Raw genomic sequence first — 18137 nt, 5'->3', positions numbered from 1 at the left:
GCCAGAAGATCCAGGAGCTGTGCTTTGACAGCCCTGGTCTACTGCCAGCATGGAAATGAAGCCTCAGCTAGATCCAGCTGAGGGATAGGGAAGATGTTCAGGGATCAGGCAAATTCATACTGAACATGGTCTAAACCAGTAGGGTGATGAGAAGCCCCTTGACTTTCCTATTGATCCACACTTGGCTGAAACAACTCATCCCTCTTTGGCAGAAGCAAGGCCATGCCAGATGATGGACAGGATACCCCTAAATCCCTGGCACAATTCTGGTGTTATGCAAATTAAGGCTTCCACAGGAGGGTGATGTGAGAGCTTGTCAGACCAAGGAAGCAGCTTCAGCCTGCAGCTGTGGCAGAGCATTCCTCCTGCTCCAACGCTTGGCTAGATGCAGATGTCAATGCCTTAATGCTGGTCATCAGCCCACACTCACAGCTCAGGCACACTCCTGCCTGTCAGCTCCTTGCTTTTCTTAGCAAGAGAGGGAGGTGGCTGCACAGCCAGGCTTTCGTTCTCCTGCACAGGGGTGGGGGGAGGATTTTTACTGCAGTACAACAGCAAATACAGAACCTTGAAGTGATTTCAAACTCCCCATCCGCTACCAACATCCCTGCGCTACGGAGTTCTTACGCAGTTTCCCAAAAACCTTAATCGCAGAAATACCATCTTCTCATTAAATCTATACACCAGTCCCTTCCAAGTCCCCCAGGCCCTGCACAAGCTGGATCTGAAAGAGTGCCTGGAAAATTAAAATATTTCCTCTGCTCCCCCTAGGCAGGGAGGGACAACAATTAGCCTGGGAGGTGTCCATGGATCACTGCAGTGTGATCAACAGCCCACATCTTTGCAGACCTGTTATTCCATTATTGGCACCTGCCCCAGTAGTGCACTTTGGCCTTCCCAGCACAGGAGCTGCCACTCCAGGCATGGCCCTGCTCTGCACAGCAAGTCACAACAGGGGAAAAAATAAAAGCTAGGGAGAGACAGAAGTTTCTTTTGACCCCATCAACTGCACTGGACTTAAAGCTGGTCATGCTTAAATGTCCAAGTATGACACCCTTCTGCAAACACCAGTCTCATCCAACTAAAACTCTGCTGGAAGGTCCTTGTCAGCAATGCAGTTATCTTCAAACAGAAACAGCTGAACAGCAGACAGAAGTACCACCCAGACAAACCAAAGCAGAGCTTTGGAACAATCAAAGGCACCTGTGATTCTATTCATTAAAAGTTATCTTGCCTTTCAGCAGCTGTTCCAAGATACCAACTGAATTAAAGGCTACATCTCCATCTACAAGGAGAATATCCATGTCATTTCCAAAATACAGCTTAGAAAAAGGTTTAAAGCAAGAAATTGTTCTTTTTTGGGGTTCTGGGTGTATTATGCAGGCAGGTGTCAGTGGGAAAGCAAGACACAGGGACAAAAAGGCCAGGAACCTGCTCAGATACTGATAATACATTGCTCATAGGATGAAAGATCTCCATTCAAATTCCTACTATGAGGAAATTCCTACCCTAGTTTCTAGGATCCTGATAACTTTTGCAGAACTGGAAGAACATTTGTTTCTCAAGTCTCCCTTAGCCTGTTGCTCCCTTATTCCCAAGTCCAGCTCACAGCTGAATAGCCATGAGATATTGGCAGCTTTTGGTCATTCGGCTTGCCTGCATGTGTTAGCCTAAATCAACAGGCCACTCCACAGATCATTTCCATTAATTTATTTTTATTCATTTGATACCCATTTGGAAACACTGAATATGATGAAAAATAGACATAAACATACACACATCAGCCTCTTCAAAAAAGCTCACAAATGTTTCACAAAGTTTCCCCCTAAAGTTCAGGTTTAAAAAAAAAAAAAAAAACACTTTTCAGTTTCTTCCAGAGCCCATCACTCTTCACATGATCATTAGAGGAATTCCATAAAGAGAACATCCTGAAAGGCTGAATTCCCACATTTCAGAAAGAATCTCACCTGCCTGCAGACAGATTTTTGCTGTACAAACATCCTGGTAGCGACAAAAAAAAAAAAAAAAAATCCTAGGTAACTGTAGAATTTTTCACTGAAAGGAATACAGGAAAGCACCCATAATCACACACACTTCCTGCCCTAATGAGGCAATATACATTCATATAGGAGGAAAAAACCAAGCACATTATTAAGACATTAGGCAGTGAGGCAGTATCCATTTTATCTTCAGAAGAAATTTTACAGCAAATGGTTTCATTAAGACACTTGAAAGCAACCTACTTTGAAGGGAAAAAAAAAGCACCATCATAGCATGAAGGCTAAAATGTGATTAGAAGTCACAAGCAGCACCAGCTCAGGCTCACCAGTGACTTTTGCCATTTGAGGACAAGTTAAATGGAGAAACAGTCGATGTGAGGACCTGTGATTCGCCTACAAAAAAGCACAATGCAGGAAGACACAGTTCAAGAGTGCTAAGCCATCACTTACAGGGTGTATTTAATGGTGCACTGTTCCTACTACAGACACCAAACAGTGGAGTGATGGCATTTGGACACAGAGGGTATAACACTACAACACCAGCAACACCAGAACAACACCAGAACCCTGGCCCCCTAAGAGCTGCCTGGTCTGCAGAAGTCCACATTATTTGTGAAACAACAAATGCCTCTTAAAAGGTCATGGGTAAAGCAAGATTAACTTCCAAAGTCTGAGTGGAAAAACATCAAGGCTGGCTATTACCAAAATCTTTCCCTGTTCTTGATCAGCTTTAAAGCCTGTCTTCACACACAAGGAAAACTTTTAAAAGCCAGCAGGGTACTGTCTTCTGCACTGCCAGGCATACAACTTTACAGGTGAGACACCAGTCCTTGCCTGAAGGTCACACACAACCCACAAGTCCCCTGTCACGTGCAGGCTTCTCCCAATGCTCCAACTCCCAAGCAGCACAGATCTAGGCAGCTACTAACACAGGGAGCCCAAAAACTGACTCTGCATGTCTAGATTTTAACATTTTTCTACCAGCATGGTCGATACCAAGTTCAGCAGGAAATTGCTCAGAAAAGAAACTGTTCCTTAGCACAACAGATCACAACAGTTTGCCCTTGCAATAACTGCAAAGGGAGCATTACCCTCCAAGGATTTCCTGCTATTTCTCAGGGATGTTAAAAGGAGAGCTCCCAAGTAAGCATCTGAAGGGATTGAAACTCTTCCGCTCATTTAGATGCCTTTTAAATATCCTATTACTTTATGCTTCTCATCTCACAAAGCAAATCCTAGCAGGAAGAAGAGATAAACCAATGCCATGTCATCAAAGAAACAGTCACCATTACTATGAAGATCAGTCACCTGAACTTGAACAGGAACCAGCACTGCATTTTCCTCCTAGAAAAAACATCCCATCCTTGCAACCCTTTAGTACCCTGAATGATTGCAGTTCCCCCTGGAGCCAGTGCAAAAAACAAAAATTACTTTAGCCCTTCATCCCCACTCTATTGGAGCATGTTTGACCTAGGTATGGAATGGTTACATTAGTCTCAGGTCCTTTGTTCCTAATCTGCACTCCAAATTCCATGCTGCCTGGGAGAACAGCCCAGAGAGAGTCTCAGTGTAAGCAGGTCAGATGAAACCTTCCAGTCACTAAGAGCTCACTGAGAGACAAGGGACAAAGCTACAGTGACAGGCTGCAAAGATGCAACCAATTGCTGCCTGTGGGAGCAAGTGAGCACCACAGTGTCAGCACTGCCAGGGAAATAGCAGAGCAGATCACAGGGTATCTCCAGCTGGGAGCAGCAGGACTCTGAGAAATCACTTATCTCAAACTTGCAAAAGCTCCCAGAGCTCGTTCAGCCCATGGGTACATGATTGATTTCTGGACATGCCGTACACAGGGATGGACAAATTGGCTGTCTCCACTGCAATGGTTCATTTAGCCCAGGAGATTCTTCTGCCTTAATCTTCCTCAGTGCCAGCAGGATAAGATCTAAGAAGATACTGCTAGCCCACAGAACTCTTATCTCCAGGATGCTGAGCTGGACATTATCTCAGCAGACACCACAAAATATATATTGGAAACATTTACATACAACTCAAGTGGAAGCAACTTTGTCTCAATTTTAACTACTAGGATCAGGCTTCAAGCTCCAAACAGAAGGTAATAAAGGAACATTTTGCACAATCCAGCAGAGTACCTTTTTATACACATTAGGACCAAGAAAGTGGTCAGAACCTCTGACTGTGCCTGGTTAGAGGTAGAAAGCAAAAGTGCTATCCCTTCACCTCCTTATAAAAAACTACTCACTGAATGAAAAGGGTCAAGAGGAAATAAGGGAAATTCAGTAACTGTACAGCCACATTAGAAATGTAGCTGCTCCTCAATCATCTGCTGGTTATAAAAAGTACCACTTGAGGAAACCAAATAGTGCAAAGAGGGACACAGTCTTTATTTCATACTGGGACATGTCATGAGGAGCACTCACAATAAATACGGCAGGGATCCCAAGGGACAGCCCCTGCTTTCTTTTGGCACCATGCACCATCCATCCATTTGTCTAAGTTACTGCACAGCAGCACAGTGAATGCACACCATTTGCCCAACATCCCCAGCTGCCTGTCATGCCTGTGCACTCAGGGGCAGGCATGACCCATGCGTGCTGCACCATAGCTAGGACAAAGCTCCTATCTCTGCTTTTGCACCTTAGGCCCAACCTGCAATTTTTGTGCCATGGTCCCCTGCTATTTTAGTCAGACCTTTCCTATTACTGCAGGGCCAACAGCTTACATAAAGGGTTTAAAACAAAAAGCAATAAAAAAACATCCCACCCACAAAATCCAGAAACCACTGCCACCAAAACCTTGTTATTTTGTCTGAAGCTCAAGTCCAGACCATAGTACGGTTACAGCCTGATGAGGAAAAAATGGCATTCCTGCAGAGCACATTTTAACAGGTTCATTCACCTGCCAGTACAGGTCATCTATCCCAAAAACAAACACCTGCAACACATCCTCTACCTCTCCCTATGTACCTTAGGGTTGATTTGTTCCTTGGCATCTTGGCTTGAGAAAACAGATTTACAGTCAGGCAGCTCCACAGTAATGATGTTGAGAGGAGACAAGATCACTGTGCTAACAGCAACACAACCAAGATGCTACCTACCAAATATGCTGCTAGCAGAATTGCCTACTCTCCCACAGACTTCCTTCTACCACAGAGAGAGAATGAACATAAAGCTACAGTAATACCAGACAGCACTCTTGGCTTGCCCTCGGAGTTCACTCTTACATGTTGCTTCAAAACTCCTTATTTGGTGTATTTACCTGCTGTCACACGTCACAACCCATAACCAGAGCAGAAACACTTTGAGGGAGGAGAGCAAAACCTTCAAACCAATACAAACAAAGCTTGCAGAAAGAACAGTGGGATCTCTTTTCACTCATTTAGACAGACACAGACGGAATAACAACTTTAGGGGTCAAGAGGTGAATAGATCTTACAAAGTCCTACAGGAATGTAGCTCACAAAGGCACTTATTAGAAGCATGTACATAGCTGGATGGAATCCGAGATAGTAAAAATAAATAAATAAATGCACCAGAGAGGAGAGTGCTGCCAGTGACTCCCTAGACAGTCTATTTTAGCCAAAGAGCCTGGTTTCTGCAGGGATCCATCTGTTCACTCTTCCAATCTCTCCAAAACGCCACACGTAGGTACAAACTCAGGGATTCCTCAACCTTTGCAGGAACCAGTGTACTCTCTGAAGACCAGCAGCAGGCTCCTCCTGATGCCAGTATTCACATCTAAGAGAAACTCAAGTTCCCAAAACCTTGTGCTCTTTGTGCTGTTTCCCATGGTGGAAAAAGGCAGCAGGTTTCTCCTCTCCCATCTGCACATATGGCTTACTGCTTTCTGCATCCTATTGCTGGCTGACAGCACGTGAAGAACCATTCCACCTGGGAAAGCATCTGGTGTTGTCAGTGAGGGGATAGCCCACACATTGACCACGAGGAACGGTTGTGCATGGAGGGAGTCCTGGTGGGAGGGGCTGCTCCCCTGCTAAACAAAGTCAGTGAGCCATGACAAGGCCATCTGCAGAAAGAGGGCTGTCACACAATGTCCTCGGCAGAGCGCTCTGGAGGAGAAGACCCCAGGCTCAGGAAGTGGCCCCAGTTGCACAGCAGTCCCCTGTTATACTGGCCAGTGTCTATCACTAACCCGCCCAGCAGTCTGCGCCCAGTGTTGTCCCGCAGAGCCAGCCGAGCTTCCCTCTCAGTCACGTTGTAGCTGATGTTCAACAGCTGGATAAGGAGGATGTATCCCATGCCAGCTGTTACAATGGCACAGTACCATACACAGGTGAACGACAGAGCAGAGCTGGCAGCAGGGAAAAAGATAGGAAGGAAGCCATTTAGTACTGGAGCAGCTGTTTTAAAGTGACTTTCCCTGGTAATCATTGTCCTTTCAAATCCCTGTCTACATCTGCCACAGTGATCTCACTTTGCTGCTTTCATCAGATAATCCTTAAAGGCTTTCTCAAAATTAAAGCTTCAGGGCTTACTTAATGAGAGCTTTTCCTGCTATCAGAGCTACTCTTGCACACTGCTGTCACATAACCTAGCTCTTTACTCTTCCTGTTCTAATGGTGCTTTAAGGACCCCAGGATGCTCTTACTCTACAGGTCATGAGATGGAGCAGAGGAAGGAAGAGTTACTTGTGTACTACCAGAACCCTGCCTATCTGTGGTGGTACTGGTCTCTGAACTTGTGTCCAACAGCTCCCACCACGTTCCCTGCCACACAGGGCATGTTCTAGGCAGGTAACCTGGAGGACAGTCACTAGATAAATAGTGAGGAATGAGAGGGAGAAAGAGAATGTGGATTCCAGGCTTTGAGACCATTACCTGCATCAGCAGGCATACATACTAACATCTATACATAAACCAATAAATACTTCAAATCCTAGCTCCTTCAACTTTTTCCAAATAAATAGTGAGCTGTCTCCAAGGCTCAGGCTGCCCACCTTGCTGAAAGCAGAGACAAATCTTTGCTTTCCAGAGTTTTTTAGGGAGCACTTTGTGTTCAGGTCTGACAGCAGAACAAGAACAGGAGCTAAGCTGCCTCAGTAAGCCTGCCCCCACCCCAGCTCTCTCTCAGACAGACATCTCACCTGTAGTCAGAATAGGCCCCGGGGCAGTAGAGCAATGCCACAAATGGAGTTTGGCCTCTACAGATGGTATGCAGGGTCAAGGTAATCCCATACACAGAGGTGAGCATGAAGAAGGAGAGTGCAAGGATGAAAGCTTGATGGTTCTGCTCCCCTACGCAGCTGTTAATCCTCCAAAAGGAAAGAAGAGATTACTTTGCTTAAAAAAGGAAACCATCTTCTATTTCTTCTCCCTCCCCCAGCTGCCAGAGAACCCGATTTCCAAGGTGCCTCCAGTCGACACAGGCTAAGAACTTTCAAAAATGTTCAAAGAAGCTTTATAACTTTATATAGAAAAATTACAAACAAGACAATAGACCTGTAAGGTAACAGCAGCAGACTGTCTGCCTCAAATTTTTAGCAAGGGTAGTATCCTTTGCTGAGACACATTATAACCTACTTGGCTCCAGCACCACATGCAAACCCAAAAAGCAGCTTTGGGTTCCCATGCCCCAGGACAGCACTAATGTAACTTTTCTGCAGGATTGCTAGTGTTCCCCAGACCAAGTCTAAAGAAAAAAAAAAAAAACCAAATCCAAGAAAACAACCCCAAAGTGATGAAAAAACAGAGAAGTAAAGGTAATTCTGAAATATGCTGTAGAAGCTTTCAGCTATCAGGTCAACCCACTTAGAATAAACAGTTATTCCACCTGTTCTTTTAAGGGATAAATACAAAGCTTTCTGTATTTAAAGAGTATAAGGTCTTGCACATAGCAAAAGCAACTCTATTTACCAGGGACCGTAAAAAAAGAAGCTTATTTTAAAAAAGAGGGAACTCAGAGAGAAAAACCAGGGAGTTCAGCAGTGCAAAACCTACCAGACACAGTGATGGTCCAGTCTCCTCACACACCTGCCACAAAGCCGGCAGTGCCCTGCTCGGGCTGGCCTGACCAGCTGGCATTTAGTGCACCAGTCCTTTTTCACACCTTCTGGCTGCTCAGCTGATATCCTGCAATAACCTTTAGCCTCCCCATTCACAGCACGACTGCTGCCAGCACCATGGAGCCCGCTGGAGCTCCCTCTAACACTCTTGTTGGGCAAACCTTGGTGCGATGGCTTCTCGTTGCCTGCTGGGATGGGAAGGTAGCCAGGGTCCTTCTTGGCTCGAGACAGGGCTGCAAGCATAAGAATTAACCCGCACGTGAGAGCGACCACTTGGGAATACTCCACGTGGCCCCGGGGAACCACCTCCCGGAGAAACACATAGTACATATATCCCAAGGAGAAGAGCCCCAGGCTCAAGAAGAAGAGAGTCCGTTCCTTCCTCCGATGGGTGAGGTAGTAATACCACAGCACCACGACGGGCAGGGACGTCAGGATGATGAGCCCCAGCAGGAAGTGCAGGGAGGCAACGTGGAGGAAGACGGGCAGCAGCACGAGCGGCGGCACGAGGCTGACGTTGATCTTCACGGCCCCCGAGAACCACGGGACCCGCAGCCGGTCCGCGACGGTGTCGGCGATCCTCTCCAGCGCTCCCGGGGGCAGGGATTTGCACCTCAGCCACCTGCGAGCGGGGCGAGCACAGCGCCGGCTGGCTCTGGGGCAGCCGCGCTCCCGCCCCCGGCCCCTGCCCCGTCCCGCTCCCGCCACCTCCCCTCTCCCTCTCTCCCGACGAGTTTGACGGCGAGCGGGGCGCGGCTCCCCATCCCTCAGGGCGGCAACCCCGCGGGGACGCCGCCGCCGGGAGGGCGTCCCGCAGCCGGTACCTGTCGCAGCCGTCGTCCAGCTCCTCGCAGTCGCAGCAGCACGCCACCAGATGGTTGCGCCGGCCGCGCCGGTCCACGTACTCGCAGCAGCAGAGCGGCTCCTCCATAGCCGCCGCCGCCCGCCCCGTCCCTGCCGCGGGGCCGGGAGCGGCTCCCCCGGCGGCGCCGCCTCAGGTGCCCCGCGCGCGCCGCCGCCCCCGCCCCGCGGCCCCGCCCCCGCCGCGGCGCCCGCCCGCCATTGGCCGCGCGCGCCCCGAGGTGTGCGGGGGGAGGAGCCCCCGCCCGGACCGTCCACCTGACGGCGGCGCGCGCCAATGGCCGCGCGGGGGCGGCGCCGCTGTCACGCGGGGGCACCTGCCTTAAAGCGGCAGCGCAACAGGTGGCGGTCCGGAGCCCCCCTGCCCTCCAGCCTGAGCCCGCCCGAGCCCCCCTGCCCTCCAGCCTGAGCCCGCCCGAGCCAGCCCCTGCCCTCCAGCCTGAGCCCGCCCGAGCCCCCCTGCTCTCCAGCCTGAGCCCGCCCGAGCCAGCCCCTGCCCTCCAGCCTGAGCCCGCCCGAGCCAGCCCCTGCCCTCCAGCCTGAGCCCGCCCGAGCCAGCCCCTGCCCTCCAGCCTGAGCCCGCACCCTGCGCTGCGTCGCCGCCCACGGGCTGAGCCCGCCAGCGCTGCCCTCCAAACACGGCCAGTCTCGAGGGAGGGGGGCCCTGCGCTTTCTTGGACTTTCCTTCTATATGCGTCTTCTTCCCCTCAACCTGCTTAGAAAGCGTTAGAAAACGCTTGAAGCACATGAAAAGGTGTTTTATCATCAGTGGGCACACCATGCTGAAGCACAGCCCCTGATGGAGGGAAAACACCGAGGGCTGAAATTTCTCGGAGAGAGCTGGAAACATATGGCAAAAGGCAGCCTGCCAAAGCTTGCAGTATGCAAGAGATATAAAACCCTTTCCTGTTAATTAATCTCAGGCATATTCTTCCTTAAGATGGTGACTTGTTTCACAAGGTCCCCAAGGCTAAAATAAGCCTATGAAGATCCCGTGGCTATGAATCCTCTATGTTCTTTTTTTCTCCAAAACACTCTTCACTGATGGTCATTTTCTACATTGACACAAAAAGCTGCAATTTCATAAGAGATAAGCCTAGTTCTCTGCTGAGGGCGTATTCCCCACTCTGAAATGTTCAGATCCATTCACCAGCAGAACAACTGCCCTCGCTCACTCACCGTGGGTTAGATCCAAGAGCTCTACACTGTTTGGAATTGAGACTCCCAGACTAGAAGGCTGGCAGAAGAGACAAGACTGCCAAGCTCTGGCAATGCAGAATTCTACTTACTTCTTCCACAAACCTTTATTCTGTACAGTTTTTGGGCTAAACAGTAAAGAGTCCCGAGGAGACAGCTACAATCTCTACCCCACAAGTCCTCACACACACATCTGTTCTTCCAATGACTTGAATGAAAAGCTGATGTGGCCATTAACTCTCAGTCTTGCTGCTCTGTGTCCTGTTCAAGTGGTCAAAGCTTCTTTGGAGCATGGAAAGGGAAATCTTCAGCTGTGAAGACACAATCATCCCCCCCAACCAATTACTTAAGTCAGTCTCCTTCAAGGTTGAGTGACACCAAGAAAATGAAGTCTCCCTCCTCTTTTTCCTTTAAAGATTGCATGTGATTTCCTCCTCCCTGTTTCCATAAACAATTGGCTTACTGTGCTCTCCTAACAGCTACGCTCTCTAGAGTTTATAAATACTAACAGTCCAGGATGATAACGTCTTAACACCTCACCAGACAACAGCACAGAAGATAAACCATCCCACTCATTTTTAGTCACAGATAATGTTCAGTGGATACTCCAAGGAACATGGGAGCACAATATGAATTTTCTTTTAGTACCTGGCCCTCCTAGTGCATTTTGGTGTATAAAATATGTTTAGATTGTTGACAACTCTCATAAAACACAAGTTAGCAAGCACTAAGATGTGTCAGGACTTCCAGACAAAAAGTGTTATTCTGGATAAAAAAGGTGCCTAATTCTCACTTTTCTTTTTACACTGTGTGTTCAAAAAATCACTTAACACTTCAGAATTAGGAATTGTTTAGATAGTAAGCAGAGAAAATAAAAAAGGCATGGAAACCAGTGAAACTTCCAGCACTCAAGGCTTTTTCAAGTTGTGATCAAAGTGGCTAATTAATAGATTAATAGCAGTTGTGCATGCAGAAACACCTCTAAACAAGGAGTATTAAAAATGGCTTATTTTCCTAACCTCCTTTAATGCATGGAAGAACAAAGAGCAAATGATGGAGAAAGTTACATGTGAACTCCCCATTTCAGCTTTCCTGAACTAGTCATTTGTTCCATCACATTTTAAGATTTAATAAACAAAGTTAAAACCAGAACATTCCTGAGTAGTATGTAAAAACCAAAACATGAATTTACTGTCCTTCAGTTACGGAGTTGAAATTTCAGCCTAGGAATTGTAAGGATCTAACAGTCATGGACTTCAGGATCAGAGAGAGACAGCAACTACTCAACTTTTGTGTGTGTGTCTGTAGTACACAAGAGCCTGAAATTAAGTTATGGTGAAGGAGGATTATCTTCTATTGAGCCTTCAAAAACATGTGGTCTGCAGAAATTATTTTTCACTGGAGATTAGGTAGCCCCTTGATACCTGTGCTACGTGAAGTTCTTGCCAATATCTAGAAGAGTAGTGGGAAGCAAATGCCAGGATAAACCTGAATGAAGAAACCCCATAATAAGATGGGAAAGCACTTCACAGGTTTTAATATGAGTATTCTTAGAAAAGGGAATCTGTTTTGAAATATTCCAGTCTTTGCTTTGTCATAATTCAGAACTGCATTAACACATCTCTTAAGCACTTGACAAGTGCTTAAGAAAACAAGTTTAAGAAAATTAACATGGGTACTTACATCTTATTCAAATAAAATAAACACAAAAAAAACCCAAACAAACAAAAAAAAATAAAACAAACAAAGAAACCCAAACAAAACCAACCAACAAAACCCCCAACCCTCCAAGAAACAAATTCAAAATCAAAGCAACTCAAAACATCAGAAACAAATACTGCACATTAACTAAACTCAGACCTAGGGCAAACAGATCAAGAAAACTTTATCTAGCACTAGACCACATCAAACAAAATCTATGATAACACAAGGGAGAAACCCTGAGTTGTTGAGAAACAGGAACATCACCAGGAAGGATCTTCAGACCTACCTGCTCAAGCATTTCAATTGAGTCTCTTAAAACTCCCTTCACGTGTTTAACCTGTTCCTTATCATATTGAGGTATCTCCTCTTTTGATACAATTTCTGGGGATATGCTGAAAAATATTGAGATTACATCAGAAATATGAAACAAGAACCTCAATGGCTTTTTAAAAGTAAATGTTCTCTGCCACCATTTCTCTGCCATTGCTAAAAGCATCCTCTTACAAAAGCCATATAAAAAGCTGCCTAAAGTTGAATTCCAATCCCTGTTTTATTGAAGCCAGTAGCTCAGATCTTTGCCGGCAGCAACTATCAAGAAAAAAACTGTTCTCACATTACATTCACAATGTAAGGTCCAGACTCCAGGGAGCAAGACCTTTCTTATGAAGAAAGTTGCTCCAACCAGTTCTGAGATGGTCACTAGGTCCTCACACTCCTTCCAGAGTCAACATCAGGATATGGTTTTTAACTTTTTGTTGATATTATATTCAAGAGGAAGCAACATCTTTCTGTGTCTGAGTACAAAAGGCACCTCACACAGAAGTTTGTGAAGGAGAAGAGATTCAGTAGAAGACTCACAGAGAGAAGCTAAAAAGCTAAATGAATCTTTAACATTCCATTTGAGAACATGCTGGTTCACACAGGATGAACACTTCAGTTCTGTGATCAGCACTATGATATTCACAGAAGATGAGTCACAGCAGGCTGATAAATGCAAACTAAGGTTAACATTTCTCCCAAAACAGCTTGTCAAAGGAGAAATTTCTTACTGCAAGATGCAGTCAGGCATGTTACTGCATTTCAGCACAGATCACAGAAGTACAGCAAGCCCCAGCCACTTCTGAAAACTTGTCACTGAATTTCATTGTTTATAATTTATTTCTTTAGATCAGATTCACACATAAGCTGAAGAATAAAGCAAGCAAAGATCATGAATTCAACTTACTTCAAAGAGCTTTCCTCCTGAAGCTGGACATGATAAAGAGACTGAGCTGCATGCTCTATCTTTGACAGTTTGAGGAACAGTGTTATATTCAGCAAGACCAAGAGCAGCAAACTGCAGAGACAAGGGGGAAAAAAAAATCAAGTTTTGTAACAAATTCAGTTGCAATGCTACAAACACAAGATCCTGGCTAAAGACAGCGAAGGAAACAGAATCATCCCAGAATCCTAGGAGGAAAAAAGGTGTGGGGCAGCACTATACTGAAAATTACTATCTATCTGAGCAATTCTTAGCAGATATCATTAAGCTGGGTAATAGTAAACAGAAATAACAACAGTATCTCTTTTTGGAACTTTTAAAATAAGGAATTAGTAGATTTCAGACTTAATTTTTTTTAAAGGATCAGACTTAAGAAAACCTGTAAGGTAGACTCGTTTGACAGGTCAGCATTTTCATCTTGCATGTCATTTCCAAGTCAATCCATTCCCCTTTTATACCTACATGCTCCACTCAAATTAGTTCATCATGCTACATGCAATCTTAACATACAAATGAGGAACAAATACAGATAAAAACCAAGATGAGCTTGAGGCAAGCAACATTTTAATGCAAATGAGTACTTACAAGACGCTCATTACTACAATGATGGCGGTGGTCCTACTCACTGCATCTCTTTTCCTTCCTACAGGGCAAGGAAGAGGAGGTTAAAAAGTACTAAAGAACATTCCTAAAGGATGACTGCATACAGATATATATGCCAGTGCCCAGCACTTCACACAGAATAGGTCAGTAACTTCCCGTAGGAAAAAAAAAAGTCATGTAGATGCACAGGATCACCTCCAACATTCACCAGGGCATTTCTGCAGTCATCTCTGAGAGGCTGGCTGAACAGTCAGGCTCTTCCATCAGAATTCCCCTTACCCACTGTGCTGGGGAGAACACAGTGCTGGGCATGGCCACATTAAACCTGAATAGCCTGAGAAGGTTGCAGTCCATCCATTACCAACATGCATATGTGCTGTTAGTCACACACAGCAGAGACAGGCTGCAAAGTGTCCCTCTCCTGCTTCTTCTCACATTCATCTCTCACAACAGTGTCAGTCACATTTTTGTGTAACTTGTCCCATCCTTACTGCCTTGGCTTATTTTTTGTCCTGAAAACAGCCTTTTGAGAGGTCATCTGCTATTCATCAAGCAACAAGGATATGACACTGTGCATGTTCTCTCCAAACTGAGCACCTATCACTGTGGGCACACTGATATTTAAATATAATTCATTTTGACCATCCTGTCCTGGGCAAAAGACACACAAAATCTGTAGTGTACACTGAGAGACACACTCATCTGAACAGGTGGAACAACAGTAGCAAAATTAAGTGATCAGCAAGCAATTTCACATGAGTAAAGAATCCTTTACACATGCTGCTGATCCAAATATTCTCTCAGTGCTATCTATACTCCCTCTTTAGGGAATTGTACTTGGTCCTACCTCAGTGTTTACAATTCAATTTCAGTTATGGAATCCACCATTCCCTGTTGCAGACTAGTGCACAGATGTTCCTCATCTCTACAGGTGAAGCTAATATTGGATATGCTGGTGGCCAAGTCTGTCCTGCTTAAGAGCAGTAGAACTGCAAGAAATGCTTCAGTGACCCAGAAATTACAGAAGCATATGGGAAACAGACTTCTTAACATTAAAAATAAACAAAAGTGAACAGAGCCAAGAAGGAAGTGGGAAAGTTTAATCAACTCATGACCTGTGTGCACAGGTAGTTGAAGAAAAAAGGCAATTTTTCAGAAACTTTACAAGAATCAGGTTGTTGGGTTTTTTCCCTGATTTAATCTAATTTTCAATCCTTTGCAGATATAGAACAGTATTTAAGACTTTGGTTGATTTTAGTTTGTTTTAAAAGTGAAGGTGACATTAGGTTTAATTCCTGAGATACTCATGACAGAAGAGATCATGCATGCTCCAAATCTACTTTACGCAAGCTTGAAGAAGCTTGAACTTGTTAAAGCATTTGCTATCACAGACAAGCGTAATATATAGACAAGTGCTACTCTTGCTACTCTAAGAATTATGCTTTCTTGAACACACCTTTTGGAAAACATTTGATGTAAAAAATTCCTACCTATTAAGCTGCCCTGAGACTCTACTCCCATGTCACCAGAGGAATGTTGGGAAGAGCGTTTGGGAAGTGATTCTGCCAAACCCCGGTGTAAAGTGCGTCGCCTTCGTCTCAGAGCAAGTAATTTCCCAGAGTCTTCTATGGACTGATTAATTGCATATTCCTCCATTAGGAGATCTGATTCTGCAGTGGAAAAGAAATACAGTTACTCAACTGTCAAAAAGTCAGCTGGAAAGCTGAAAACAAATCGGGAGATATGCAAAGTGGCAGAGGAATCATGTACCTTCCAGTACATGAACTTAAAGCAGGTAATTGGCAAACTACACCCTGACCTCCACCCCTGTTCTATTTGCTAGAGGGCACACTTGGAACGCTCTGCAGAGGTGGTGCACACTCAGTCCAGGCAGAATTGTTCAATGCTATGCCAGACAGCAACTGGAAGAGCACTGCAAGACACTATTAGACTAGGAATTGTGTTAGACTGTGAGCCTGCAGCAGTGGCTGGCCAGGCTGTGACTAGACATTCATAGAGCCTGCCAAGTGCCACTGCTTCTATTCTCATATGCACAGTCAAGGAAATTCTTAGAGATAAGCACATGCAGTTGAGAATAACAGCTTTCCTACTGCTCCTCATGCCTCCTTCAGAAAGTAATTATGGCCAGGTATACAAGAACCCCTTGTTAGTTACAAGGCTTCCTTCATACCCTGGAACTGGCACATACATTGATGACAGGAAGTTCTGTCTTCAAGACTGCTCAGGTGTTGGCCTTTTTTTCAAGCCATTCTTTGAGGAGCCAGGTTTGACAGACACAAAAACATCCACAGCAAAGGTACTCAAGAACAAAGAAGAAAATGCCTTACCAAGTTGTTTGAAGTTTTCCTGTATTCCTCCCCAGGTATTCTTCTCAATTACAGACTTGACAAGGCCCCAAGGCTGCTTTTTGTACTTCACTTCTGCAGAAACCCTAGCAAACAGAATGCCATAATGGAAGAGTGCTCTTCTAGGCAGCACAGTGATAGCAGAAATTTCCTATCAGAAGCAGATCTCCAGCTTATGTCTAAAATCTGAAATACCAACTGGAACTGCCATCACTCTCCAGCTGGGTGGCACTTAATTGAAAAAATGCAAGAGGCAGTAGCAAAGGCAACATCTCTAGCTAAAGCATCAAAATATAAATGTCCAAATTATGGGAAGCATTTCGAAGTATTTTCCTTTAAACTTGGACTACCAGATGATTTCTACCCTCTGAAGCATTCTCATTTTAATACACATTTAAAATAGGATTCAGGCTTCCAGATAGTAAAGTCATGATTTTTACTTTGTATGAGTACACATGATATATTACCTGGGCACTACAATAGCAGAAGGTGAAATTCTTCATCACAACTCATACATCAAGTGCTCACATCTTATTCTGAGTAGACAAAAATTATAATCTGTCTTTCTGTGAGCATGACAGAGGGGAAAATGACACTCCTATCCCAAAAATTCCTTGGGTCAAGCTAATCAATACTGCTTCCAGAATAAAAATTAATTGGACTAGAATCCTTCAGAGGGATGCTTCTAACAACTGAATGCATCTCAAAGTGGCACAGGTCAAGTTTTTGATTTCAGCCAAGAGCACTGGCCATCCTAGAATACACTCTTTTCAAGTATTCTTCCAAATCAATGTAAGGCCACTGTATATGGTATAACAAAATAACTCCTTTCAAATAGAGTTTCTGAGCCATTTTAAGCACAGTTTAGTAAGGTCACCTGTAACATCACCATGTGCCTCCTGTTCTATACATGTATGCTCTGTGCACCACATATACCTTAGTTTTTGTTCTTATCCTAGGGCTGTCATATGTCTCAGATAAAACAAATCTAGGTCTCAAAGAAGAAGAGTAATTCACTCAAAAAATCCAAAGCAGTCTTTCAAAAACCTTACTTCCCCTTCTTCTCCCAGTAGAGAGGGAGTTTTCAGTAGTTTTACAGGCTGAGATTAGCCAGAATAGAATCCAGGCTTGCTAACTTTTCCTGAGTACTGATTAAGTCTGAGATAAAAGCTCTTATTAAAGACAGCAGCACTTCCAATGTTTTCAGCAAATGGGAGAGGAAATTCCGTATCTAGATGGAGTTCACTTGAGTGCCCTCTTTACAAAATAAAGTACATTTTATTCCCTGCACATTCCTGTGAAACCATTCTCCTTTGCAGGCCCTTAGCAAGGATATCTAGGAAACCTTCTAATAAAACATCTCAATTTTTTCCAGTTTTTCTCTCACAAAACTGCACTCAAAAACACAAGGCTGGTCAGGATCCAGTTCAGTCTTGGAGATGAGTTCTGTACCTCAGATCCAACATCTCAAGTTAATTTCTCACTGTACTAATGAGATCCAAGCACAGCATACATATGGCAAGAAATAAACTAAGCTTATTTTTCAGAAGAGAATCCAACATTCTCTGTGCTGCTGGCAGACCTTTAACCCAAGCATCAGCTCAGAACATCCCTGCCTTGGCTTCTGCCCTGCTCACCGTAACCGGCACTTGTGACTGGATGTGCGGCTGATGCAGTATCTGTTCACAGTGTAGAAATAATCATGGTAGGGGACATCATGGGTCAGGACCTCAGCATCCACCTGGTAAGACTGACCTTTCTGGCTCTGCTTATGCAGGATCTAGCATTTAAAAAAAAAAAAAAAAAAATTAACAAAGTATATTCATGGTACACAAATTTCCCCTGCCCCCTTTCAGCCTGAGTTCCTTAGGCTGGATCAACCAACTCCAAGTGAATTCAAGGAGATAGAAAGTCTGAAGAACCATGGTAAAAACCAGTTAAGAGAATATCAATTATAAGTGGGGTGAGAAAAGAGAAGATGCCTCTTACTAGAGCCAACATTGGCCATTGGCGGCATCAGGACTTCCCACTGCCACCTCAAGTACCAGATGCAAGGCTACCCACTGCCTCATGACCACAGCTCTTCTTTGAGACCTTTCCCCAAGC

General features: G+C 44.9%; 3 protein-coding genes across 9 annotated transcripts in view; all 3 read right to left on the bottom strand.

The window, feature by feature from the left end:
• The window catches only part of QTRT2 (queuine tRNA-ribosyltransferase accessory subunit 2), a 43758-nt gene extending 35653 nt beyond the window's left edge, over positions 1 to 8105 (bottom strand). Inside the window, exon 1 of the mRNA XM_079322283.1 lies at positions 7975 to 8105. The gene's annotated coding sequence lies outside the window, so the exon portion shown is untranslated. The remainder of the gene's footprint in view (positions 1 to 7974) is intronic.
• Positions 1696 to 8983, bottom strand: ZDHHC23 (zDHHC palmitoyltransferase 23). 2 transcript variants are annotated; one of them, XM_079322258.1, is made up of 5 exons: positions 8864 to 8983; positions 7975 to 8661; positions 7122 to 7289; positions 6171 to 6329; positions 1696 to 6085 (listed from the first exon to the last, which is right to left on the bottom strand). In XM_079322258.1, the coding sequence occupies exons 1-5, from the start codon at positions 8968 to 8970 to the stop codon at positions 6022 to 6024; spliced, it is 1185 nt and encodes a 394-aa protein (XP_079178384.1). In that variant the 5' UTR covers positions 8971 to 8983; the 3' UTR covers positions 1696 to 6021. The 2 variants fall into 2 exon arrangements, with proteins under 2 accessions (XP_079178384.1, XP_079178383.1); XM_079322257.1 differs by having other exon boundaries at positions 1696 to 6329.
• A 1202-nt stretch (positions 8984 to 10185) lies between these two features.
• GRAMD1C (GRAM domain containing 1C) overlaps positions 10186 to 18137 on the bottom strand; it is a 52072-nt gene continuing 44120 nt past the window's right edge. For all 6 annotated transcript variants that reach the window (XM_079322186.1, XM_079322187.1, XM_079322188.1 and 3 more), the window contains 7 exons: positions 17669 to 17811; positions 16014 to 16117; positions 15156 to 15335; positions 13648 to 13705; positions 13027 to 13137; positions 12088 to 12193; positions 10186 to 10408 (listed from right to left, as the gene is read on the bottom strand). In XM_079322186.1, coding sequence (XP_079178312.1) covers positions 10331 to 10408; positions 12088 to 12193; positions 13027 to 13137; positions 13648 to 13705; positions 15156 to 15335; positions 16014 to 16117; positions 17669 to 17811 — 780 coding nt within the window. In that variant the 3' untranslated portion in view covers positions 10186 to 10330. The remainder of the gene's footprint in view (positions 10409 to 12087; positions 12194 to 13026; positions 13138 to 13647; positions 13706 to 15155; positions 15336 to 16013; positions 16118 to 17668; positions 17812 to 18137) is intronic.

Source organism: Erithacus rubecula (genome assembly GCF_903797595.1).
Source record: "Erithacus rubecula genome assembly, chromosome: 1".
NCBI lineage: Eukaryota > Metazoa > Chordata > Aves > Passeriformes > Muscicapidae > Erithacus > Erithacus rubecula.
Note: the sequence above shows the minus strand (reverse complement) of the source record. Positions and strands in the feature narration are given on the sequence as shown.

Coding starts and splice junctions, on each gene's coding strand:
- ZDHHC23 (XM_079322257.1), bottom strand. CDS start 8,970: ATGGAGGAGCCGCTCTGCTGCTGCGAGTACGTGGACCGGCGCGGCCGG. Junction 8,662..8,863: donor CTGGACGACGGCTGCGACAG/GTACCGGCTGCG, acceptor CCCCGCTCGCAG/GTGGCTGAGGTGCAAATCCC. Junction 6,330..7,121: donor GGGGCCTATTCTGACTACAG/GTGAGATGTCTG, acceptor CCCTGCTGCCAG/CTCTGCTCTGTCGTTCACCT.